The sequence below is a fragment of the Eucyclogobius newberryi genome, unplaced genomic scaffold (genome assembly GCF_026437365.1).
Source record: "Eucyclogobius newberryi isolate DKJ021-1_F unplaced genomic scaffold, fEucNew1.0.hap1 SCAF_24, whole genome shotgun sequence".
NCBI lineage: Eukaryota > Metazoa > Chordata > Actinopteri > Gobiiformes > Gobiidae > Eucyclogobius > Eucyclogobius newberryi.
This window is the reverse complement of record NW_027315879.1, coordinates 1,020,243-1,048,001: the sequence shown is the minus strand read 5'-3', so window position 1 is coordinate 1,048,001 and position 27,759 is coordinate 1,020,243. Positions and strand designations below refer to the sequence as shown.

The 27,759-nt window shown below is 44.4% G+C and overlaps 1 protein-coding gene across 2 annotated transcripts in view; it reads right to left on the bottom strand.

The window, feature by feature from the left end:
* The window catches only part of LOC140372494 (TBC1 domain family member 9B-like), a 115,633-nt gene that overhangs the window by 72,278 nt on the left and 15,596 nt on the right, over positions 1–27,759 (bottom strand). For both annotated transcript variants that reach the window (XM_072459602.1, XM_072459601.1), the window contains exons 5-7: positions 17,262–17,544; positions 4,020–4,227; positions 2,772–2,945 (exon numbers count right to left, since the gene is read on the bottom strand). In XM_072459602.1, coding sequence (XP_072315703.1) covers positions 2,772–2,945; positions 4,020–4,227; positions 17,262–17,544 — 665 coding nt within the window. The remainder of the gene's footprint in view (positions 1–2,771; positions 2,946–4,019; positions 4,228–17,261; positions 17,545–27,759) is intronic.

The following is a 27,759-nucleotide window of genomic DNA, read 5'->3' as shown; positions in this document are numbered from 1 at the left end:
GGAAGCACCTTTAAACACATATTTAGACCTCTGAGGTCCAGGGGCGACGGCCGGGTTGTGAGGAACAGGACGCACGGGACGGACGAAACCCAAACCTTGGGGCCTGTTGCAAGTCCGAGCCGTGAACGGGGGAGTGATGGGGCGGTGGTGTGTACCTCCGTGAAGAAACGGGAGGGGCAGCTTGAGTCGGTCGATGAGACCCCCGCCTATGAAGCCCCGCATACTGTTGCCGTGTACGGCAAGCCTGGGCCGTGCGCTCTAGAGCCTCCAGGGCGGCCGGGCCAAATAGTTCTCCAGGAAGAACTGGAACACCTCTCAAGGTCTTCCTACTGGCCTCAGAGAGCGGAGACTGTGCCAGCCATACTTGGCGGCGAGCTTGCACAAATGTCAAGGGAACTAGGGCGTCTGCTCTCTACATGAGGGCGAAAGCCTGCAAGGAGGCATCAACCAGCCCATGTGTTGGTTGGTCCACTGAAACCGTCTCAAGGGAAACAGACAGTCCTAGCATCAAATGAGACAAGGAGTTCCCAATGCGACCCATACGAGCTCCCATGTCATACCCCTTGCACAGAAGGTCGTCTGTAACCCGGCACTGTGGTCGTGGACACCGGGCATTATTCCGTAAAGTCTCCTCTGGACGGACGATGAGGGAGGTGATAGCCGGCTCCACTGCCGGCATATGTCCCAGGCCAAGCTTCTGAGGATCCTGCATCAGTGCCAAGACCCTGCCATTAGAAGTAGGCCTCGAAAATGCCTTTGGGTCTGTCCAACAGGCATGCAGTTCCTTAAAGTACTCCTCCGAGGGAGGAACTGCAAAGTGGGACGCTGCAGCCTGGCGCCGAAAGAAGGCGCTAGAGGGTGCCGTCTTATCCCGCGGAACATCCAGCTTTAAGCGGGAAAGTGCGGTCCGTAAAGCCGCTGTGACAGTGTCATCACTGTCGGCCTGAGAGCCGGCAGAGGCCAGTGAGCCAGATTCTGAAACTCTGGAGCTCAGAAGGTCAGACTCCAGCTGAAAGTGAGTGTCTGAAGCAGCCACAGATATGACGTCGTCATATGCTGAGGCTGTGTCATGCCCCTCCTGCCGTTGTGCCACCACACGACTGGCATCAGTCTGGAGAGTCTGGATAACTGCCCTCATTTAAGCCAGTTCAGATGTCAGCGTGCTCACTTGCGCTGTTAACTTCCCGGGGGCCTTCTTTTTCTTAAATGGGGGGCCGCCTTGAGTAGCCGTGGACGGCCGCTTGCGGCCCCCAGTCTGGCCAACCGGTAATTGACTCGGAGGCGCCACAAACAACCAGTCTGAAGCGTCCTCAAAAGCCGCCAAGCGCGCGACGCGCACAGACCGCGGCATAACTGAACAGTTGGAGCAAGCATCATTGGAGAGTGCTTCCCGAAGATGATCCACTCCAAGACACGCGGGGCAGAGATCATGCCCATCGTCAGGCTGCAGCCGCGCCAGGCAGGACCGGCAACACAGGGACTTCAGCATGATATGACCGGAGCCAAATAGAGTTGGGTCAAGCGGAACGCCACTAGCGACTCTAAGATATAAAACCTCTACCCTGGTAAGAGGGGCGCAGCGGGGTCAGGTCGAGCAGTGAACGCCACAAAGGGACTGAGCTCCCTGTGTCACGTGACTATATAGACTCACGTGAGCCACCGGGGGTCAAAGATTACTTTTTTGTTATTAATTCTCGACCTTTGTGTGCGCAAGGATGATCATCCAGTACTTTATGCACCGCCTCTGGCGGTCAGTAGGGATGAAATAGAACTCAGTGTTGCTCAGTGACATCCCCGAAACCTGACAGATCTAGTGAAGATCTGCGTGGGGGAGTAGGACATAATCCATGCTCCAAACTCTGTAATTGTAAACAAAGGCTTTTAAAATACTGTAATACTTTTTTTCAGCAATAACATAGAAATAAAGGGTAGTACCCTTTTTTAAGATTCTGTCTCTCACAGTGGAAATGCACTTACGATGACCCCCCGATCAGACCCCTCCATACTTTTTAAGTGGGAGAACTTGCAAAATCGCAGGGTGTATGTTGCTCAGCCTTACCAATGCATGCTCAGTCTCCTTGTGCCGCTTTCAGCTCCTTGTTATTCCATTCATTTGGTTGAATTGGGCTGCGCCCTTGCTCTCATTTCAGCTGCATTTCTCGCATCATAAGAGCCAACTGTTGTATTTGTGCGCACCGTACACTCCCGTCAACATTGATACATCTCAAAGAGTGCCTCAGTTTGGTTCTACACCACATAAAAAACAAAAACAAAACACTTTTGTTTATTAATGCTGACAGAGAAGACATTGAACTTTACGCCAGTTTTTGTTGTATGAGGATAGGCCAAGACAGTAATTAGAGAAATTAACCATAAACCAGGTCACCAAATCTTTAATCTGACCATTATACACCAAATTCTATCTGAGATGCAATCAGCAACACGTCAAAGGGGCAGAAGGTGTGGTTTGGTGTGGGTGAAAACTCTTTGTTGAATAAATATGAAGCATAACTTTCTCTTTTGATACGTTACCTGGCAAATTATGTGTAATTCATTAAATCTTCCTAAATCTTAGTAGCCTAAATGGAGGTTGTTGACATGGCTTAACCTCCAAAAAGTAAAAGATTGTTCTATATATGTAACAGACTACAGACTATTTATATTACTACAACTGAAACTAAAGACTGTTAAACTGGACTAAACAAGGACTTAATGAGACGTGCTCTCTCTGGCCCCACCCTGTACTAGGCTGTTAGTAGTGATTGACAGACCGTAGGGCAAATGGAAGGGCTGTCGGGCGTCCTCTGCAGGAAGTCTGAGATCCGCTGCACCAGGAAGTCCCGGTCTTTGAGGTTGGCAAACAGGAAGTTCATCTTATTCTTGGTGCTGATAGAGACCGGACTAGGAAGGACTGGAGAAGAGTCCGCCTTCTCCACGACAGTCACCTTAGAAACCAGTAAAACCAGGGTTAGACCAGTACTAGGGTCAGAAAAGAACTAGAACCAAGCTTAGATCAGGTCCAGGGTTAGACCAGAACCATGACTTAAGAGTAATTTAGTCAATTTAGTAATTTAATTTGTGTGACTCTGAGACATGGCTGAATCTAGAGTAAACTGGAAACTAGCTCTGGTTTATCCTCAGCTTTTTTACTTAATTTAACTTTTACGGCGCATTTTAACCTCTCTTTATGTAATGCATTGGCTTTGGCTGATTGCTTGCATTATGTACCAGAAAATATAATCTTGTCAATCATGCACAAGTGCCGTGTATCGATAAACCAGAAACAGCTGATGCTAACGTGTGCTAGCTTTAATTTGCTAAGTCTGTTAGCTCAACATATAAAGTTACTGTCTAGTACTAGCGAAAAAGGCCTTCACAAAAAAATGTACGACACAAAATGCACCGACGATCAAAAACTGGACTAAAATTAAAATCAATATACGTAAAATGGAAATAATTAAAATTGAAAATGGACAAATTTGACAGACTGTGGACAAATGGTATGTTTTTTTGGAGGTTCTCGGGAGGGCCATGATTTTTTTTTGTTGTTGTTGTTGAATGTCTGCTGCTTTTATTTTGTGTCTGCTCTCTCTTTGGTCATTTCTGTGTTTGTTTTCTATGTTGTTTATCTTAAAAAATAAAAAAAAACATTTAAATAGAACATCCTTTCCCTCCGAGCCTCAAAAACACTCCATTCTGAATATCCTCAATAACTAACGTAGTTCTGAGAATCTTTTCTGCTGTTTTTAACTCCATATATCATCTCCAGGCTCGTTCTGTGAATTTTTCACGTCTAATCACGATCAGTACAACTGTGTGCTGAGACCAGGAAGTGACCAGGCCAGCTTGAAATGCATTGAAATGTTTATCTCAAATGGTGTATAATTCCCCATTATTGCCTTTATAAAAATATAATTGTTTAGTTCTAAAACAAATAGTGCATTATATTTGTCCTTTAAGACAATTGAGACACTTTTAAACAGTCCTGATCTGGTTCAAACAAACAGCAGAGCTCGGACCTCTCGGAGTGGGATGATGAGCTGACACACATCCTCCTGTCTGCTCCTGAAGCATAAGCAGCTGCTGGACACAAAGAGCTGCCCCGGCACGTGGCTCTTGGCAAATGGGGCCCACAGGGTGCAGTCAGTGTGTCCGTCCAGCTGCTCCTCCTCAGTCAGCCGGAACCATGAGCGGTATTGCTGGTTCCTAGCCCGGGCATCCAGGTCTCTGTCAGAGAGAGAGAAAATCGCACGTTTAGATTCCATATTCAAATTAGGGATGTAACAATAACCAAATAATTTTGATATCGTAACATCATAAGTCTCACAATAAATCAAATTACAAGCTTCTTTACTTGATTTTTTTTTGCAGCAGCAACTAAAAAACAGAGGGAACAATATAATACTGTGACTGACCATGGAAAAAGCAGTTACAAGTCACCCCGGAGACATTTTGAGTTATTCACAGATTCTCAGAGTGTGAATTCAAAGCTTTCCAATGATGTCTCACTCATGCACATCTGATCATATTTGAATAAGTTGTGGTCATTTGAATGTATACAACTCTGAATTCCTCTTACTGAGAAAAGTGTCTCTAAAGTTTCTCACCTGAGTGAGCCCAGAGTCACAGGGGGGGCGGGGCTCATTTGCATCTCATTGAGATAAGCCCTCCCCCCTGTCACACTGACAGCACCTCCACCTACAGCTGTCACTAAAGACTCAAGAGGAGTGTTGTTATTGATGTGAACTGGACTCTAATCAGAATTAGAAGTTACTATTTTAAAATGGAAATACTTGGATTACAAAAGGCCCTGAATAGCATCAAAGAATCAGAATCGGGTTTATTGCCATCTGTCGATAAACAGAATTCACAGGTGATTCAGTGCAACACAAACAACAAAACATTGAACACTGAGCACTAAACAGCATGTAATATACATAATAAAATATAAAGGTATAAAGTTATGTAGTGCAATAGGATAGATGGGGCTTCGCCTCCTCGCCCAGAGCGCGCGCTTCGCCTCCTCGCCCAGAGCGCGCGCTTCGCCTCCTCGCCCAGAGCGCGCGCTTCGCCTCCTCGCCCAGAGCGCGCGCTTCGCCTCCTCGCCCAGAGCGCGCGCTTCGCCTCCTCGCCCAGAGCGCGCGCTTCGCCTCCTCGCTCAGAGCGCGCGCTTCGCCTCCTCGCTCAGAGCGCGCGCTTCGCCTCCTCGCTCAGAGCGTGCGTCTCCTCCTCGCTGAGAGTGCGCGCGTACAGTGTATCTGTAGAAGACAGAGGGGGAGAGGGAAGGAATTAGATGAAGACAATGTGACTTTTGAAGAAACATATCTTAAGTAGAACAGAGAGCAGCACTGACGTTTTGCTAGGCTAATGTTTACACATTATAGTAGTCAAATAATATAAACTAACCTCAGTGATGTCTTCCAAAGTGTCAACCCTAGTCTTCATGTATGCTTGCTTGATAAGATCAAAGCCGCAATCAGGGGAGAAAGCGCGTCGCCTCCTCGCTCAGAGCGCGCTTCGCCTCCTCGCTCAGAGCGCGCTTCGCCTCCTCGCTCAGAGCGCGCTTCGCCTCCTCGCTCAGAGCGCGCTTCGCCTCCTCGCTCAGAGCGCGCTTCGCCTCCTCGCTCAGAGCGCGCTTCGCCTCCTCGCTCAGAGCGCGCGCTTCGCCTCCTCGCTAAGAGCGCGCTTCGCCTCCTCGCTCAGAGCGCGCTTCGCCTCCTCGCTCAGAGCGCGCTTCGCCTCCTCGCTCAGAGCGCGCTTCGCCTCCTCGCTCAGAGCGCGCTTCGCCTCCTCGCTCAGAGCGCGCGCTTCGCCTCCTCTCTAAGAGCGCGCTTCGCCCCCCTCGCTCAGAGCGCGCGCTTCGCCTCCTCGCTCAGAGCGCGCGCTTCGCCTCCTCGCTCAGAGCGCGCGCTTCGCCTCCTCGCTCAGAGCGCGCGCTTCGCCTCCTCGCTCAGAGCGCGCGCTTCGCCTCCTCGCTCAGAGCGCGCGCTTCGCCTCCTCGCTCAGAGCGCGCGCGTACAGTGTATCTGTAGAAGACAGAGGGAGAGTTTAAAAAACACTCTTAATAGAAGAACTCTTATAAACAAAATCTCTAGACAGAACCTCTCATTTCTCAATAAGGAATGGAGGGGAAAAATAAAGATAAAATAAAAACAGCTAGCGTAAGACAAAATAATACTAATAAATAAAACATAAAAATAAACACTATTTACATCAGTTATATGCACCTGAATGTGACATTATTGCGTGTGACAAAGACATTTATGTCTATTCATACTGTATAATTGCTATTCTGCATTTGCACTTTATTGTACATTTAATAAAGTGAAGTTAAGTAAATGATGTGTAATAAATAGTACCTGCTGTGCAAAGCTGTAATGCAATGGACTTCTGCATAGTTTTTGATTAACTCCAGCTGTGAGCACCTCTTTCAAGTTTGAAACGAGTTAAAGCGGCTAACGCGGGCTACAGTAAAAAACAGTAAAAAAAAACCACGAAGATACAGACATTATACCATCCCAAAACAGCTAGTTTCAAGAGACTACGTGATGTTAATTATTCAGAAAGTGGTCACATTAAATTCAAGCCCGTATTTATAATGTAGAGTGCACTGAAGCAGCATGTTAGCTTAGCATTTCTCCGTGTCTGCTCCGGTGCCCGAGGCAAAAGTAAGATTCTAAAATGATCACGAGACCGCCTTAAAACACAGAGTTAAAGCAATACTTTAGAGTAAAAGTACCTCAGTTCCGTTGCAATGTGGTCCAGGGAATGTAAGCTCTGAAGACTGTGCTCTGAAGACAGTCTGGAGTAATGAGAGGAAAACACGGACACGTAGCTGTAGCCATGTGGTTCGCAGCTGATTGGTGGAAAAATGTCAACAGTACGTGGCTGAAAAAAGGGTAACGCCCCCCGCGCGGCACACGAAAACTACCCATTTTTAACAACTTAATGTGTACTTTTAAGGTAATGAATACTGTTATCTGAAGCACGGAGGGGCTCCTTTATAACTTCAACTTTCACATAATGCAAAAAAATGAAAATCACAAATTTGGGGGGGAAAAAACTAAAACACTTTTTCTCAGTTTCACCGAGGCCGACATGTACCGGCATTTACGGTGACTTGTCACATATAATACAACGTGGTCCCATCCCAGAGGGCCTCATTTCTCGGGATAGACTAAGACACTGTGTCGATGAAGGCTCGTCCGTCAATTATGGTTTCTCGTTTCGGACTTGGCAATCGGCAGAAGTTTCTTCAACTTGTGGGGGAGCTAACCTCTGTCACGCACATTGTGCCCCTCCCTCAGTCTCCTGTCATTGCGTCCTCTGCAGCAGTGGCTGAACAGTTTCCACCTGGACGCCACGCAGCACAGATGGCAAATGCTTCGGGTGACGTGGCAGTGCTTGCATGCCTGGGCTTGGTGGTGTGTCAAGGAAGGTGGTTACCACAGACTCCTGCACCACAAGATGGGGCGCGGAGTGGCAGCACAGGATGGTTCAAGGGGTTTGGTCTCAGAGGGATCGCTCAAACCACATAAATGTTTTGGAGCTGCGTGCTGTTCATCTGGCTCTCAGGCCTTTTCTGCCACACTTGCCACACGTTCTGGTTCGGTCTGACAACACCTCCACGGTTTATCACATCAACCATCAGGGAGGTGTCAGATCAGCTCGGCTCCTCAAGGTGTCTCGTGGTCTATTGAGATGGGCTGCGCCTCGAGAGCTGTGCATCTACTGGGAGAGAGCAATTCGCAGACTTTCTTTCATGGCAACAACCCCCTCCTGGAGAGTGGTCCCTCCATCCCGAGTTGGCGTGCACGATTTTGGGGTCTTTTTGGGCAGGCGCAAGTGGAATTGTTCGCCTCTGAAGAGTCAGCCCACTGCCCGCTATGGTTCTAACTCGCAAGGGCGCCGGGCTCTCTAGGGCAGGATGCGCTGGCACACGCTTGGCCTCAGGGCCTTCAATACGCGTTTCCACCTCTTCCACCCTACAGAGGGTTTTCCAAGAGGTTGTTGATAGCCCCGTATTGGCCGGCACATCCGTGGTTTCCGCTGCTGTACAGTCTGTGTTGCGAACCTCTGTGGCCTCTTCCAGCCAGAAGAGATATACTGTCTCAGTTGGGGGGTCAGATATGGCAATCGTAACATCAAGGCCTCCGGCTGTGGGTTTGGCCGTTGGCAGGTTCAAGCCACAGTTAACTGGCCTCGCTGATGCGGTTAAACAAACGCTTATGAAGACAGGACTGCCTCTACTCGTCAACAGTATGGGAACAGGTAGAAGCCGTTTTCCCAGTGGTGTTCTGCCCACGGTGACAATCCGGTGTCCTTTTCAGTGCCTCTTATCCTGGAGTTTCTCCAATCTGTCCTTGATGATGGCCGGACCCTGAAAATATATGTTGCTGACATTTCTTGTTATTATGGTTTGGTCAACAACTGTAGTGTGGGGAGCAATACATTGGTTTCGCTTATTTTGGGCGGAGCTCGTAGGTTGCGGCCCTCGGCTGCGTCACGCGCTCCAATGTGGGACTTGTCCGTGGTTTTAGATTCCCTGTGTCAACCTCCGTTTGAACCATTGGCACAGACGGACATTAAATGGCTTTCTGGTAAGACTGCATTCTTGTTGGCCATTAGTGAGTTGCATGCCTTTCGGTTAGTCCATGTCTCAGATGATGCCCAGATTACTCTGGTGTCACCTTATGGCCAAATCCGATGTTTCTGCCGAAGATGTTGTCCCGCGCTGAATGCAACCGGCCTATGACTTTGGCTCGGTATGCGCCTCCAATTGGAGAGGACAGGGACAGGCTCCTGTTGTTGTACCCAGTGAGGGCATTGCAAGTCTACATTGCGGCAACTGCAGGTAAGGCATTCAGACCAGCTGTTTGCATGTTACGGTGGTGCTGAGAAGGACTATCCTGTGTCCAGACAGCGTCCTGGGTCTTCGATGTGATTCGCCGTGCTTACGGCATGGCAGGACGAGCTCCCCCCACCGCCTGGCGTGAGGGCTCATTCCACCAGAGGAGTCTCCACTTCCTGGGCCGCCATGAAGGATGTTCCATTGGGAACTTAATGCGATGCTGCATCTTGGACTACGCCGGGCACTTTCACCAGATTCTACAACGTCAATATGGCTACTCCACAACCTCTTGGTGTGGTTCTACAGTAATTCTCGGGTTCTTCTCAGTGAGGTATGTGCTTGGGATTCTTTGTGACATAGTTGGTATTATGTCATTCAGTGCTTCAGCACCGTCCTTCTGGCGGTCAGTAGGGATGAAATCGGATTAAATTGACATATGTAACTACAGTTCTATGAATCCCGGATGACTGCCAGAGGCGCTTTGTCACTCCGAATCCTTGCGTTTTCGCAAGAAGATTCTGAGAATGGAGCGATGGATGAAGGGGGAATATATTACTTCCAGGGCGCCATCCAAGGTCACAGGTGTGACTCTATTGGTATTACTATTCGAACTGCGCATGTGCGAAGGGAACATTCAGTGCTTCAGCACCGCCCTTCTGTCGGTCATCCGGGATTCATAGAACCATAGTTACATATGTAATTTCGTTTTCTAATGAAGGGCTTGCCGAATGTCTTCCTGCCTGCTCCTGGTACCTCTCACAAAGAATTGCATACACCATCTGCCCAGACCACCACACTCCTTCACCGCCTTCCGTATACATGGGGCCATGCATTACTATAATCAGTCTCTTCAAACAACAAAAATGACTTATGTGACCATATACCCCATATTGATGGTTCCATTTTTGGTTACTGTTACTGTGTTTTGCATTTTTTGGAGGAGCACCTCTGCCTCCGCGGGCGTTTTGAACATGTTTTCTAAACCCTCATAAGTCCCCAAAAGAACAGCAGGGAGGTTGCCTATAGCCTTTGCAGCCTTGATGATGCACTCCTTCACATGATCATTAAGAACCCTCATTATCAGGCCTCATGGTTTATCAGCTTCTGCTTTTTTGGCCAAGGCGATTGTGCATTTTTTGTTTTTTTAATTAAGATTTATTTATTTTTTCAACTTTATAAACATTGAACAGAAACATGAAAAAAACATACAAAACAAGAGCAGAGAGAGAATGACTCCATCCAATCCTACAAATCAATAAAAACTAAAACACAAATGAACCCAAACAAAAGTCCCACTTTGACCAGTCTGTTAATGTGTCTAGAAAAGAGATTTTTCAAATCACGAATGTCCATTATAATGTCATTCCAGTCCTTAATAGTTGGTGAGCTTTTTGTCATCCATTTTTTTTGTGAGGATGCTGCCGACTGTGTCCATGGCAGGAGTCCTGAGGCCCAAATACAGAGTTCTGAAATCCATTGGAATGGTCATAAATTGTCTCTCAATCCAATACTTGTGAACAACAGGTCAATCCCAAAACTCATGATAGTGATTGGCCTCCTGCTGCCACAACCTCTCCAACAGTCTACATTTCACTGTGAGTAATGGGCACTTTGACATGGAAAAGTGTGCCTGGTTTCTTTATAAGCCCATCAGAATTCCCTCAAAACATGTGATCATGTGGTTCTCTGTATACAGTGGCGGCTCGCCCATAGGGGGCGCCGCCCCCCCTGACCTAACTGCCTGTTTTTATTTTATTTTATAAAATAATCTCTCATTTTGAAAAAATAACCTGTGTTAATTAGATGCTATTGGTGATTTTGCTTTATGGGTTTAGAACTCTCCAGAATTATATTTACATTCACTTTCAAGTTCCACGTTTAAAACGTGAACGTTTATCATTTTTGTTGTAGTAGCCAATAGGCTGTCTTGCCGGGGCTCCTGTTTTATCAGCCCCATTGTGCTGTATTTAAGCCAATGCTGCTAGGCAAAAAATAATACACATCCGCCAATCATCGTCGAGGAATTTTATGGGTTTGGGGCGCAGAAGATTAGCGCCCCAAAGTACCAAGATGCACCACTGCAGCTGCTTGTTAACAGGTGTTTTCATTCCAGCAGCGAAGTGTGTAAAATGGCGACGTCGGATGAATTTGCCCCAAATTCTGTCAAATCCTTACATCTGCATCCCTTTGGAAGAATAACTTTTGAGGAAAAGCTCATTGTAAAATAACTCGGACCTGACAAGCCAGAAGTGAAAATAACCCAACAGACCATCCACACCATGAGAGTGAACGACGTGAAAGATAGTGGGTCTCAGATGACTTACGTACCGGTCAATTCAAGTGCCGGCTCAATTGTGCACGGTCTGTTAAGTACAGAAACATACCGTTGAGTGAAAAGTGGGACGGATATGCGTCCTACAAGTCCTGTTGCACGACTTCTGGTGTTTTCGTTCATATTTACTTAAGTTAATTTCTCTTAATTCTGAGAGAAATTGAAACCTCCCGCTCTGGGGGTAATCTCCCGCTTTACTACGCGTTATCTCCCCCCTGGGATGACAAATAGGTTGAGAAGTATGCCTAAAATGCACCAGAATGCAGGCAATCACATCTACGAAATTCAAAATTTTAAATAGCCCCACCTAAAAAAAAAAAAAATCACCAGCCACCACTGCATGTATATATACTTTACCACTCTTCATCATCCAGGACAAAGTGACCCTCTCTTTCCCATTTACCCTTAATGTAATCAGTAGAGTGACTGTCTAAATACATTTGTATAAATTTAGATATTAACCCCCTTCAAAGTTCAGATTTATAAGGTTTAATAAATATGTCAGTCAAAGTGCTATGCTGGTCATCATTCCCTTTAATTTCCTGGTTATGATATTTGTAAATACCTATAAAAGTCCGGTTTCTCTTAAAGGCGCAATGGACGATTTTTCGGCAATTTGAGAACTCAGGCGGAAGTGCGCATGCGCACTCCCTCGTGCGGACTGATACAACACACACGTGCGTTTGTTTATTAGCATCTCTCGTCTCCCGTAGATTTCTGTCTTCTTCTGAGTCAGCTCGAACTGTCTTTCTCCGTCTTAATTTTGTCCCGTACACTAAGGGAACTATATTATGATAGATCAATGCGCTTAGACACGCGGAAACGTGGGGACGGGCCGCACGCGGCTGCAGGTGAGCAGTAGGTGCGTTTTATGATTGATACGTGGCAGGACTAATTGGCAGTCCACGCCACGAAGAAATAAGACTCAGATTTGGGCCAAAAAAATCGTCAATTCAACCTTTAAGCCAGATTATTTCAACTCATCAAAGCTCTTCAGATGATTCTCCTTTACAATCTGGTAAAATACCTTTATACCTTTTGTTGTCCAGACTTTCAATCTTGAATATGTGCTATTTTTATAGTGTGACATTTTTATCATAAGCCAACCAGTTTAAGATTACATTTTTTGTTTAGTTTGTATGTCTTGATCAGCTTGATTAGCTCTTATGTTATAAGAGCAGATTTCACCCAAGGGTTCTCCATCTGCCCCAAATGACTCAACCATTTGTCATCTGCCAGTAAGGCCTGCACAGGAACCCCCAGCACAGCATCAATCTCAATTGAGCTTCATATTCTGGGTCACACCAGTACAGCAATGCTCTGATTTGAGCTGAAACAAAGTATTTTTTCAAAGAAGGTAAACCCAAGCCCCCTTTTTCTTTTGATGACAGTAAAGTTTTGAATCGGATTTAAAAAAAAATCCTTGTCGTATAAATCTTGGGATTGCTTTAATTCCCCTCATCAAACAGCCGGTTGGAGACGGAAATTGTCAGTCTGGAACAGATAGAGAAACCTGGGCAACACATTCATTTTTATGGTTTCAACCCTTGGACTTAAACTTAAGTAGGGGATAAGGTTCCATGTTTAAGGTATGTTTTATATAAATAATAAGAGCTAGGGGTAGGGTAGGTCATAGGCTTGGGTGAAGAGGTATGTTTTTAGGCGGGATTTAAATGTTGTGAGTGAGGGAGAGTGGCGGACATGTTGGGGGAGGGAGTTCCAGAGTCGGGGTGCTGTTCGGGAGAACACTCTGTCAACAAAAGTTTTGAGTCGGGATGTTGTCTTGCAGAATCCTGTCTGATCATTGTGGATAAAGTTTGGGAGTATTTGTTAATTTTTTTTAGACATAATTAAAGTGTATAAACAATAGTCCACATTCAAAATAGAAAAGGGTCTATATGAGGCATTCCAATCGGTCCTTCCCTTCTTTTAGTATCAGGGATATGATGGCCTCTTTCCAACTCGGAGGGGTCTGAGTTTTCTTAAGTGCCCAGTTAAAAGTTGCCTAATGGACAGAGGTAAGTGTGTCTCTTAAATGCTTTATACCACTCTGAGGTGAACCCATCGCTCGCTTTATTGTCCTTTAATATTTTGATTGCAGCTTGTGTATTTCCAAAACTGTTCTTTCAGCTCCTATTTTCTTATTATGTTCTTCTGACATAACAGGCTAAATGGCTAAAAAATGTTCTTTGAGCTCGTTGTTTTTTTGATTTTCCAAGACAGTAATTTAGAAAATTTGTATCCACTCTCATTTGTTTGGTAAAGAGCTTTTTTTTTTACTATTTCCTGTGAAGTCAGATCATTAATTTCTCCTCTTCTCTATTTAATTTCTTGTAGCATTTAAGGACACCCCTTTTTAGCATGGTTTTCCTCCAACAATTTATTTTTTTCCTGCAGATCATTTAGCCTTTTCTCCCTTTGTTTCTTTTTTCGGAGGCTGATCAATCACAGCACATCACCTGGGCAAACAGAGACCATTGATAAACTACAAGGCCTGAAAATGAGGTTTCTTAACAATCGTGTGAAGGCTGCAAAAGTTAAAGGAGACCTCCAGTACAAAGTCAAGCGCATTTTCCTTGCCCCCCGGATATTCCATCAAGGTTCGTTAACAAGGAAAGTTCCACCAAATCTGTGAGGAGCTCAGGTAGAGAAAACTGAGACGGCTCTCTTTCCCCACAACTCTTCTGGTGATTTACAAAAGGTAAAAAGCAGCTCAAAACACCAGGAAAGGCAGGTGCTCCAAAGGAAGAAGCAGGACACAGAGAACGGAGCAGTGACAAGAAATTGAGCCACCAGTGAGAGGTATGCAATTTCAGATTGTGGTCACATGGTGATACATTTGTGTTGATATTTGTTTTTGATATCAGATTTTATGCTCCATGTTGGCTATCTGGTTTAGTACATAAAGGGGGCGCCGTGGAGGATTGGGAGCTTTCGGGGGCCATTCATTAGAAAAGGACTTCCCTCCACTTTTTGATAATTTACATGATCAGGATTTGGGTTGGGGTATGTTTTCAGCATGAACCCTTTTTTGTTTTCTGTTACCTCCAACCCTGTTTACAATAGGTATTGTTTGTGTATACCCTAAACAAAGGGAATTGCTTTTAGAACATGAAAAGCATCAAGTAAAAATCTTAATAATTTAATAAATGGAAATATAGCATGTTTATGGTTTCTTTGTTATATGGCTCTATTTATGTATTGCCTTTTTTATTTTGAAATATGCATCCTACTTTTTTGGCTATCAGATATTTCAATTCAAATATTTCTTCTAAAATAAAAATGACAGCGATCTAGTCTATGTTGTCTCTTCACAGTTCCCTGTCCAGATTTAGGTCAGTTTAATACCTTGAGGGCTGATAAAAGGAGCACAGTGTCATATGATCACAACTCGGTCAGGTGCGCACCTGTCTAGGACTGCAGCTATAGATTATTTTAGTAATCGATTAATCCATTGATTTTTTCTTCGATTAATCGGTAAAATGTTTTGTACATTCCGTAAACCATTTAAAAACATTAAATATTTTTTTTTAAATAAACGTTATAGTTCATTGTAATAAACAAATAACAAATTGAGTTTCTGCCTAAGAAAAAACACATTTTATTCTTAATTTCACATAAGTTTGTCCCCAAAACAGCAACATTTCACTTCACCAGTCCAAAGTGTTCCGTTTGTATATAAAGAATATATAAATAATATATATAAAGGGCTAATTAACTTGTCACCAGACTGTTTGTAACAGTTACAGTAGCTATGAATTCATTTGCGTTTCTGTCACATAACTTAAAATAATGCATTTGTTTGTAAAACATTTTGTGTGGGACCAGTGATGCCTGGTGCATTTTGTCACTGGCATTGGCTCCATGTCATCCCGGACTTTCTGTTTCACATCAGATTATTATAACACGGTCGCAGTCCTCCTGCTGTTTCCATAGATGTATTGGCCGTTTCAAGGCGCCGCAGAGGAGCGTGTGGCAGTTGAGAGTTGGGAGCGCTGGGCAGCGCGAGTGTGGAGCGGGGGTCCGCGGTGGCGCGGTGATGACGCGGAGGCGGGGGTGGGCGGCGTGCGGAACTAGTTGTGGTGTTTGCTCGCGGCAGCTCGCGGCACCGTGCTGTTTTACACAACAAAACTCTTCCCGGTCGCACCTATAATAGATCCATGGGTCACACACGTGAGTTTAAAACACGCCGCTCTCGCTGTTGTGCTTCAGTTACTTCAGGAACTAGCTCCGTGGGGAACAAAAGCACCACAAGTCGTTCCGTGCGCTCCGCGCGCCACAGATTCACGTGTTTTTAATAAAATATGCAAATTAAACGAAGCATCGAGGCAATAAAATAATAATCGAAGCTTTTTTGTAATCGAATTATTCGATTAACTCGAGTAATCGTTGCAGCCCTACACCTGTCCATCCTTCCCTGCGCTCATTAGTCATGACCACAATTTCCAGCACTTTGTACGACAGTGATCCCCAAACTTTTCCTCACAAGGACCGGTACAATTGCTAGATTTTTTTTCAGGGACCAGTTAACAATTAACAACAGTGTAAAATGTGTACAAACCCTTCTATAACTTTTAAAATAGCTTAGGTTTGCTGTTTGTTAGCTTAATTGGTTTGATATTTTCAAAAGGTAAAACACATATAGCAACAGACTATATAACAAAAACAATAATACATAGCAGTCTTCTCGCTGGGCTGAGGTTGAAGGATGGCGGTGGGACACACCATGCCGGCGCGAGCGAAAAGTACTATGGCGCCGTAGTACTTTAAGATCCCCATGCGAGCACCTTGGTGCTTTTACGCACGGTTATCTTAATACCTGGCGGTATCTTTTGAGCATGGCGGTGACCAGCCAGAGCATGGCGGCATCTTTTGGGCATGGCGGTGACCAGCCGAAGCATGGCGGCCCGCCATGCCAAAACCCCTCAGCGAGAACACTGACATAGTAAAACATAGGTTACATTTGCCTCTGGGACCGGTAGCAAATCGCCCGCGGCCTGGTTTTGGGCCCAGTGGTTGGGGACCCCTGATGTGCCTTAGTGCATAGACACAACTTCTGCTACAAACGCTCCAGCCTGTTATGTTTTTGTAGCTTGAATAGTCTAGCAATGCTAAGTCAGGTGCATATTCAGACCCATTTGTTTTATTTGTGTTACTGCGCAGTGAGCTCATCGTCTTTAAAACCTACCTGTTCAAAAGGCACTCACAATCAAATTCATAACACAAATCACACCGACTATTAAGGACTGGACTGACTGACTATAATAGATATTCGTAATATGAAAAAAATATATATCACATTTGGACTGAACTGTGTGCAAAATGGGACATTTTTTGGACTCAGTTGTGTTTTAATTTTTATTGATTTGTAGGATGTCTTTTGAGTTATGTCTGTCATGCTCTCTCTGGTCTTGTTTTCTTTGTTTTTTCATGTTTGCATATATTTTTTCTTCAATGTTCATAAAGTTGAAAAATAAAAACAATCTTGATTATAAAAAAAATAAAACCTGCTGGTTCATGAGCGACGGCTTCCTCTGCTTATATCAAGCGGGGCTTGGCTGACCGCCGCGGGGTGGGCAGGCCTTTAGAATAATTTTAATATCTCTGACACAAATATGCGCATTCTTTATTCAATTTAGACATCTCAGTCTTAATTTTTTAGGTCTATTTTTTTCCTTTTATTTAAGACCAAACCCACTTTTCAAATTTAAAGGAATAAAAGAGGATTTTTGCGACCAATCTGAGTCTCATTTCCTCGTGGCATGGACAGCCGAGTAGTCATTCCCTGCCAGAACGAGGCTGCGTGCTACTGCAGCCTCGTTCTCATTCCAAGGACATCAGCACGTTCCCTTGGCAGCGCATGCGTGGTTGATATGCCGGTGTGTGTTTAGCAAAGCTAGCAGCGAGTTCCTTCAGCGAAGCTCCACGCTTCGGACCGCCAAGTACAAAAATGGCTGAAGGACGACAGAAAAAGACTCGAGCTCAGAAGAGACAGAAGACTATGTTAGACCTCGAATTTCCTCTATCAAATATAGGACTTTTTAAGACCCCGCGGGAACCCTGTTCTAGTTCACACACCTCTTGATCTGTGGTGCCGTGCTTCGTGCCGTGGAGCCGGTCTTGGACAAGTCTCTCTCAGGCCGGGAGGGGTCTGAGTGGGTCCGGGCTCGGTCTTGGTCCAGTAGAGTGCTCATGGCCATGTTGGCGAGCTGCTCCATGAGTCTGAAGGTGTCCGAGATGTTGAGGAACATAGAGAAGAAGTGATGTTCAGAGCGTGTGCAGACTCTGATGCTCTCTGGGAACAGCAGTGTGCTGTTCTTCTCCAGCTGGGTCACCTCGGTCCAGGGCACCACCAGCACAACTGACCACGCACACAAAGAGAACAAGGATGAGTAGAACCAAAGAGGAATGGTCAGGGGAGATTCAGACATTTGCAGATACAGGTATAATGCATTGTAAACTACGAATATACAACTAAGAAAAATATTGAATTGCACATTTTCTGACAAATATTGCAATTGTGATCAGATTTCCAATGTATTAAATGCTTAACAGTTGAATAGTTTCTATTGTATACTGTACCGTACTTTCCGCACTATAAGGCGCACTGAAAAGCCTTTAATTTCCTCAAAAAACGTCAGTGCGCTTTATAATCCAGTGCGCTTAATATATGGATTCATTCTGGTTGTGCTTACTGACCTCGAAGTGATTTTGTGTTGTACACAGTGTATAAAGAAGACTCGGGACACAAGAGAAGACATCTAGAAGCACGTTTACGGTACTCATTAACCGGAAGTCCCAATGTAGCGGGGCTCTCGTTCAAAACAATGGCAAAGTCAGATTTCAAGTGCTCAGGTGGATTTATTGTGCCAAAACCAAAGTGCAAATAGTGAAACAGTGCAAAAATATTTACAGTGAGCAAAAAAGGTCCAAAAATCCAAAATACATCAATTTACAGAGTTCCAAATGTGAGTTCAACTTTAACTCGCTCTCTCTTTCACTCTCTCGCTTTGACTCTCACTGTGCACACTGTTACCTTCACTGTTGTCGGAGACAGACTCACCCCCCAGCCAAGAGCGGCTCGCCTTTATTCCCCCCTTGCCCCTCCCACTGAGCAAAATAACTAGATAATTCAAATCCCAAATAAATTGACAATAAACTGTTGTAGCATCTTCCTACAACTTGAGACATCATTAATTACATACACATGTTCAAAATAAAGCAATAGAAATACATAATATAATCGGTGTCACATGGTCAGCACCACGGCGTGAACAGCGCCCATTTAAACTTCCAGGAAGTCCTGGCTCGGTTTCGACCCAACGCGACGCATCCGTGGAGCGAGGCTTTACGACAAAACAGGTAAAAACTGGCGTGTATGCTTAGAATTAACCTAATGCGCGCAAGTATGCACCTTTGGCGGATTAGTGACGGAGGAGTGCGGGGAAAGCTGCGGGTGGAGCGTCTGGTGCGAATGAATGAAAGAGGGAAACGCGGGGAGCGGGGAATGAATGAGTGTGTGTTGGAAAGTGCGGCGCGGCCACTTCATGCCCACGCGGCTGCTCAGTAAATAAGCATTAAAGACAGACTGGCTCCGTCACACCCAACAACATGTATGCAAAGCATTCTGGGAACAGTAGTCTGCCACGATTAAGGACCCCACGATGGCTCCAGCCAAGAGAGCATGGATCTTATCGCAAGAGACACGCTTACGACGCGGACTTTAAACTATGGACGGCGGCATCCAGCCCAAATGTTAAACTCGGACACCGAAAATGAAGAATTTGAGGGATTTGTGGACGAGGAATGAACTGAAAAAGAGTGTATTGTGTTGTATTTTACGTGTCTTTTAGCAGTATCAGACTGTTTCTTTACGTGTTATAACTGAACAAGTCTGAGAGTTGTTGTAAATACGCTCATTAACGTTTGAACAATATTGATCTGAATGAGTTGAACGTGTTTGATAAAGCTCAACATAATGACTTATCCTTCGGTTTTGTTTTGCTTAATGCACTTTACAGTCCGGTGCGCTTTATGTATGAACAAATATCCAAAATATACCATTTATTGACAGTGCGCTTTATAATCCAGTGCGCCTTTTCACGCGCAAAATACGGTATATTTAGTAGTATAAAAAGATTGTGGGCTACATTCGCTGTTATCTGGGCTACATTCGCCGTTACCTGGGCTACATTCGCCGTTACCTGGGCTACATTCGCCGTTACCTGGGCTACATTCGCCGTTACCTGGGCTACATTCGCTACATTCGCCGTTACCTGGGCTACATTCGCTACATTCGCCGTTACCTGGGCTACATTCGCCGTTACCTGGGCTACATTCGCCGTTACCTGGGCTACATTCGCCGTTATCTGGGCTACATTCGCCGTTATCTGGGCTACATTCGCCGTTACCTGGGCTACATTCGCCGTTACCTGGGCTACATTCGCCGTTACCTGGGCTACATTCGCCGTTACCTGGGCTACATTCGCCGTTACCTGGGCTACATTCGCCGTTACCTGGGCTACATTCGCCGTTACCTGGGCTACGTTCGCCGTTACCTGGGCTACGTTCGCCGTTACCTGGGCTACGTTCGCCGTTACCTGGGCTACGTTCGCTGTTACCTGGGCTACGTTCGCTGTTACCGGGGCTACGTTCGCTGTTACCGGGGCTACGTTCGCTGTTACGGGGCTACGTTCGCTGTTACCTGGGCTACATTCGCTGTTACCGGGGCTACATTCGCTGTTACCGGGGCTACATTCGCTGTTACCGGGGCTACATTCACTGTTACCGGGGCTATAGCCAGTTACCGGGGCTACATTCGTCGCTGTTACCGGGGCTACATTCGTCGCTGTTACCGGGGCTACATTCGCTGTTACAGGGGCTACATTCGCTGTTACCGGGGCTACATTCGCTGTTACCGGGGCTACATTTGCTGTTACCTGGAATACATTTGCTGTTACCTGGAATACATTTGCTGTTACCTGGAATACATTCGCTTTTACCTGGAATACATTCACTGTTACGTGGAATACATTCACTGTTACCTGGAATACATTCACTGTTACGTGGAATACATTCACTGTTACGTGGAATACATTCACTGTTACCGGGGCTACATTCACTGTTACCTGGAATACATTTGCTGTTACCTGGAATACATTCACTGTTACCTGGAATACATTCACTGTTACCTGGAATACATTCACTGTTACCGGGGCTACATTCACTGTTACCTGGAATACATTTGCTGTTACCTGGAATACATTCACTGTTACCTGGAATACATTCACTGTTACCTGGAATACATTCACTGTTACCTGGAATACATTCACTGTTACCGGGGCTACATTCACTGTTACCTGGAATACATTCACTGTTACCTGGTGTAGCTGACGCTATTTTGTCAGTATGCGTTTCTATGGCAACTAAGAGGTCCGCCTAAAACATTTTATTTTTATAAGTTTCTCCGCAAATTGACCAAAGCATCATTGTAATTGGTTTGTTATTTATGCGTTTTATTTGAGTTAATATTTACCCATGTAAGTTTTCATGTGACCACTGGTATTGCCCCCGAAGTAAAAAACAGAAACCAGAAGAGAGCGAGAGAAGCCGTGAAAGAGAACGGTAAAAGAAAGGACTGGCCAGAGAGAAGAAAAGACAAAAATCTGCTAGAAAACCACTTAACTACCAATGGTCATATGTTGGCGAACAGTTTTGACGGTGTAAAGGTGTCAAGTTGTAAAATTAACGGTCTAAAACTTCAATTAAACCGGACACAAACATCAGTATGAAGCGTGATGTCCTTTTTAGACCACGGTAGTTACACCTGGAATACATTCACTGTTACCTGGGCTACATTCCCTGTGAAGGGGAATCTAAATATGTGACTGACCATGGCCAATCCAGTTACATGTCTACCCGGAGACATTTTGAGTTATTCACAGATTCTGAAAGTGTGAATTCAAAGCTTTCCAATAATGTCTCACTCATGTAGATCTGATAATATTTGAGTAAGTTGTGGTCATTTGAATGTATACAACTCTCAAACCCATTCACTGAGAAAACGGCTTCCAAAGTTTCTCACCGGAGTGAGCCCAGAGTCACAGGGGGGCTCATTTGCATCTCATTGAGATAAGCCCTCCCCCCTGTCACACTGACACCACCTTCCCCTACAGCTGTCACTGAAGACTCAAGGAGTTTTGTTATTGATGGTAACTGGACTTGAATCAGAATTAGAAGTTACTATATTAAAATGGAAATACTTGGATTACAAAAGGCCCTGAATAGAATCAAAGAATCAGAATGAGAATAGGGTTCATTGCATTTGTCGATAAACATAATTCACAGGTGATTCAGTGCACCATTGTTGCACCATTGTTGATGATTCAACACAAACAACAAAAGATAAGATAAGATAGCCTTTAATGTTACAACGCAGTAGATACAGGGGGAAAGGACAGTAACTTATAGGAAGTTTAAAAAACACTCTTAATAGAAGAACTCTTATAAACAGATGCCAGGGCCAGGTATACGAACTGCAACGGGTCCATGGCTTTGAATATATGAGATAATAGATATGATATGTACACCACCAGAGTCCAATTACATCAGAGATCACATCCTCATCCTCTTCTTCGTCTGTGCACTCTTCAGTGCTGTGACTCTCGGCTCTTGGCATCAAAGCTGTAAACAAATAACAGAACATTTAAGAAATGGCTAACTATTTCACATAAAACACTCATTAACTTTTTTTTTTTTTTAACACAATGTGAGAGTTTCAATATAAATACCTGAAGTGCTGATAACTCTTGATCTTTGGAAGCCGTCTGAAGAAGGGACTCAGATGCTTCTGCCAGTCCAAGTTCTTGACAAACACTTTGCCATCCGCCGTTCCAACAAGCTGTGGGATATTGAGGTGAGACTCAGGAGAGCTGTTGTCCACTACCTGATGACAAGGGCGACAATGTAAAAAAATGAGAACAGAAGAAACATATCTTAAGCAGAGAGCAGCACTGAAGTTTTGCCAGGCTAATGTTTACACATTACAGTAGTCAAATAATATAAACTAACCTCAACGATGTCTTCCAAAGTGTCAACCCTGGTCTTCATGTATGCTCGCTTGATAATCTGATGATCTGTGCGTGGCCTGCAGCTTCTGATGTGTGGGAGAAGCTGTTTCCACAGTGATCTGAAGCTTGATGTACAAACTGCAGGCTCACCTGAAAAACAGATGTTGCTTATGGTTAATTATACTCTAATCATTAAAACATGAAAATCACCAAAATAATGTTTTACACTTACCACGCTCCTTAGCAGACTTCACGTAGAGACAGGTCATGTCAGTCAGGGTGTCTTTGCCAATTCTGAAAAGGGGGATAAAAGGATTAGGGTTAACAGTAATATGGGAATAACACGCTTCACAGATAACAGTTCACATTGTGACGTTAACGGTGTATTTAAGATGCAAAACGCGGAGATATTGGGACATCTGCCATCGGCTAGCGATGCTAGCTAGCTCACTTGAGATAACACGGCTCGTAAAAGCAAAACACTTGCAGAACAGCACACCAAAACATAAACATACACTCGAGTTTAAAACCGGCGCACATTAAAGTGATTAAAAGCGGGTGTTTTAGTCGCAAAGCTTACCTGGTTCAGCCGTCCTGTTGTCTCTTCCAACACCGTGCACAGAGAGACACACAGGAAGCTGATAATGGCCAGGCAAGAGCGTGATTGGTTCGAGTGACGCAGTGCGTAAGCCACGTGACCAGAAGTGGTATCGGGAATTGTAGTTTTTTTTCTCTTCCCTCGCCGAAAAATAACCCGATAACATAGCAAAGTTTAGCTTACAACTTAGCTCCGAATAGCTGCGTTTAGCTCCAGGCTGTGGCGCTAACAGCCGGTTTAGCACCATAAAACAGACACAAAGCACGACCCACGGGTCAAGAAATACTACATAAGTATATAATTTGTACAGACAAAACGCCGAAAAATAACCCGATAACATAGCAAAGTTTAGCTTACAACTTAGCTCCGAATAGCTGCGTTTAGCTCCGGGCTGTGGGAGTAACAGCTGGTTTAGCACCATAAAACAGACACAAAGCACGACCCACACAACCCACGGGCCAACCCACGCCGAAAAATAACCCGATAACATGGTGATAACAGCAAGTAGTCACATTAAGCCCGTATTGCAGAGTGCACTGAAGCAACATGTTAGCTTAGCATTAGCTCCACCGGAGCAGACAAGTAAGATTCTAAAGTGATCATGAGACTGCCTTAAAACACAGCGTTAAAGCAATAATTTAGTAGTAAAGTAAAAGTGTACCTGAGTAAACAGTTCCGTTGCAATGTAGTCCAGGAAATGTAAGCTCTGAAGACTGTGCTCTGCAGACGGTCTGGAGTAATGAGAGAAAAACACGGAGCACGCAGAGCACGCAGCTGGCCATGCGGATCACAGCTGATTGGTGGAAAATGTAAACAATACGTTGGCTAGAAAAAGGTGACGCCCCCCAGGAGAGCAGGAAAAAGACCCGAAAACTCCACATTTTTAACAGCTTAATGTATACGTTTAAGACAACCAATAGTGTTATCTGAAGCACACAGGGGCTTATTCATAACTTCAACTAGCACATTCTGCAAAAAAATGAAAATCACAAATTTGGGAAAAAAAAGTTAAATGCTGTTTTTCTCAGTTTCACCGAGGCCGACATGGTCCGACAATTGCCGTGGCGAGTCACATATGTTAACCATTACTATATTGTATAATCAACTATATTCATTTCACGAAACTGTTTTACGAAACTGTATTAAAAGTATAACCAACTATATTCATTTTAGATTGTGTTACACTTGGGTTAACTCGCACAATACATAGTCTATTGTCCCATTTGAGACACTCACTGCTCCTTTTGAGACATTCTCTGATAAGGACGGACACCTTCCCGGAACAGCTGCAAACTTCAAGGCCACAGACGTGCGAAAGAGCTCATGGAAGAATACTGGAAGGAGGCGTCAACCGTCATATTCCGCCTAATATCTGAATGTTATAAATATAACGCGGAGCAGGGATTTCGGTGCGTCCGGACTACGCCCGTATAAGACGCCTCACATTCGATAGGGACATTTTAGATAAGCGCTCCGTTTATCTGTATTAGTCTTGTAAATGGCAGGGATTAAACATCTGATTGATTTTAACTTTCTGATTTTTGCCCCTTCTTTCATAAACGAGCACGCCGACAACTTGGTGACCCCGACGTGATGAAAGATTGGGATTAAACTGCGGAAAACCTCGACGACCATCGGACGACCATTTATCGTCCTCGCGGTCCGTGGGCCAAGGAGTGTCGCGTAGAAGTGCGCGCACAAACAACTTAAAAGGTAAGGACAACACCTGTTGTATATACCGAAGTTGTCCACATTGAACAGTGTCAAATTTATTTCTACGCGGTCACACCGAGGTCTATTGGACATTATTGTGTAAATTTTTTAAAGCTAATCTATCCAAATTGCAAGAACAATACAGAGTAACAGACGTAGGTAACTTATACGGTTAGACAGAGAGGGATATGAAGGAGGTTAAAGGAGACGCTTTGGGAGCGTAAAAAGACGGCTGTGGGAGTCGCTGACTTTTAAGTCAATAAAGATAAAAAAAAACGCTTTGGGAGCGTAATAAAACGACTGCGGGAGTCGGTGACTTTAAGATAAGTCATTAAGATAAAGACAGCTCTAAGATCGCACTAAGAAACAGCTATGGTGGCTGATAAAGACGATTATGGTGATCGCACTAAGAAACAGCTATAGGGTGGCTGATAAAGACGATTATGGTGATCGCGCTAAGAAACAGCTATAGGGTGGCTGATAAGATAAGACGATTTTGGTGATCGTGTGATTTAAAGGCTGTAATAGCCGATAGATAAGGCAACTTTGATAGTTGAGCCAAGAAACGGAGTAGAGTAAAATAACGGCTGAGGTGGCCAAGAGACGCTTGGGTAGCGTGAAATAACGGTCAATTTAGCCAAAATGTATTAAAAGAAAAGAAAAAAAAATGACTTATAGGTCCCCTTTAAGTTGTAGAAATGACTGTTTCAGCAAAGGTGGGGGGAGTTTGCGCGTTCATGTGAGGAGTTTGCGCGTGCACAGGCTCAGAGCACAGGCTCAGACACTGGGACCAGGGTTGGCACTAGGTCATATAGGGAATTGAACAGGAGGAAGTGACGACATGGCCCGTGACGACATGGCGAGGACGACATGGCGGGAGCCGGGCGGAAGTAAACAGGTGGTCGACCGTAGTAAACATGGCGAACGGTCGTATCATATTCATAATTTAGAAAGAAATAGTGTTAAATGGGCGTGAATTGAATGTAAAACAAAGAATTGTGAAAATGTAAATCACATGGGTCTGGGTTTAACCCTAAACCTTAACCCTTAACCCTAACCCTAACCTTAACCCTTAACCCTAACCCTGAGTTTTAGGGTTACTTCGTTTGGTTAAAACTAGTTTATACCATGACTTTGTATTAGCAAAAGTGTAGCCAACTCATCCCAAAACAAACTAGACTGTAAAAAAATTTTTAAACTCGAGATAATAAAGCTCCGTGCAGGTATCGAACCCACGAACTCTATGGGCCAAACCGTGTCTCTAACCAACGGGCCAGCAAGTCTGCTATGATTGTGCTGCGAGACAGTAAACTTATCTCTCTCACCACCAGGTGTAGAAAAGCGGTGTAGCAAAATGGTGAAGCGCAAGTGATTTGGGCCGCAAGAGCGCAGCTATCTTGGATTTCGGCACTTCCTGTCCAATTCCTTATATGACCTAGTGCCAACCCTGGGACCAGGGAGAGAGTGAGAGAATGAAGAGAAAAAAGGAGGGGGCTTGGAGGACCCGGAGGGCGGAACTTTCGCCCTCCCTTGAGAACTAAAGATGAACAGCATTCTCCTTCAGAGGAAACTGTTGTTGTGATTTTGTGCGTTACAAAAATAAATTGAATTGAATTCACAAACATAGGAACTTGCTTTGATGATTCAGTGCAACATAAAACAATGAAAGATGATGAAAACAACCAACCTATATAAGTAAAAAAGATAAACAATTTAAATATGCTATAGGATAAATAAAATAGGCTAAAAGATTCAAAATAAATGAACAAACAATCAAATAAATAAACAAAAAAAATAAAGCAAACAAATAAATACAATTTAAATACGCTATAGGATAAAAAATAAAATGGGCTATACAAATTCAAAATGAATGAACAAATAAATAAATGAACAAATAAATAAACACAAATAAAACAAACAAATAATTATTCAAATAAATAAACACACAAACAAACAAAACAAAAATTATTTAATAAAATAAAATAAGATTAAGAATCCCGACTCATGTAATTTAAAAAAAGTAAAATAAATAAATACAGGGAACGGAGACATGAGATCAACACTTCCGGTAAGTAAAATTGGGAAAAGAAATGGAGACACACAAGAAACTCTGGAGAAACGGAACTTAGACGAGAAGAAGAAGAACGGGAACACTGAGAGGAGGAACATCAAAGGATGTTGGACCGAGAGGGAAAGGACTAAGTCAAAGAAGGAGATGGAAATTGGAACAACGGCTCAAAAATACAGAGATGATGAGGAAGGCATAGACAAGAGTGAACAAAGATAGAGGTCATGTCAGACAGAACCAGAACCTACTATGCTCCAAATGCCTTTGATGGTGGACAGAAGTGGAGGATTGGGAGGTTTCCAACCATTCCAAATCAAAGATCTACAAGCCATAGCTGCTAAACTTCCTTCTCTGTGAGAGGGAGGAACCAAATGGATCAGGGCTCTCAATGGTCTAAAAGCCGGATACCAGCTGGCAGCTGGGGACATCAGGGACATAATGGATCAGTGTTGAAGTAGCTATGAAATCACACAGCTCAAGAAACAGTGGACTACATGGGGCACCAGAAAATGTGTCCTTTGGCCTCAAAGATTTTATACAATGATCAGGGAAACATATCCTGATCCAGCCGCCAGCACTTCTGGCCTCACACCATGGACTCCCACTGATGGACCAGAAGAATGGTACCAGAAGTGTTTAAGTGGACAGACGTGACAGGAAGACACCTAATAATAGTATACATGAATGTTAAAGAACATCTAAATATGAACCCTGACCTCATGGATGGTGATGACGCTCGGTTCAGGAGACACGTGGTGCGCGCTTTGACTCAACACCGTAGCAAGGAAGTAGGTGACAAATCAGAGAAACAGAAATTGCAGGAACAGTTACTAAAACTTAAAGTAAAAGATCTAAAAAATGACAAAGTACATGAAAAAGGTGAAGGTTTTAAGGGAGGATTCAAAGGAGGCTTTTGAGGAGCCCGAGGTGGAATAAGTCGTGGTCAAGGATTTCAGACTGATCAACAATGGGAGGAAGGAACATGCTATTGCTGTGGATCTACTGACTGTTGGGTGTGAGCCTGACCACAACTGGCTCCTCACCGTGGAAGATGAGGAGCCCCCACTGGGCACAGGCCCCGACCTGATGCACGACCAAATGCTGAGACTCCCACAGTGGGCAGTTTTA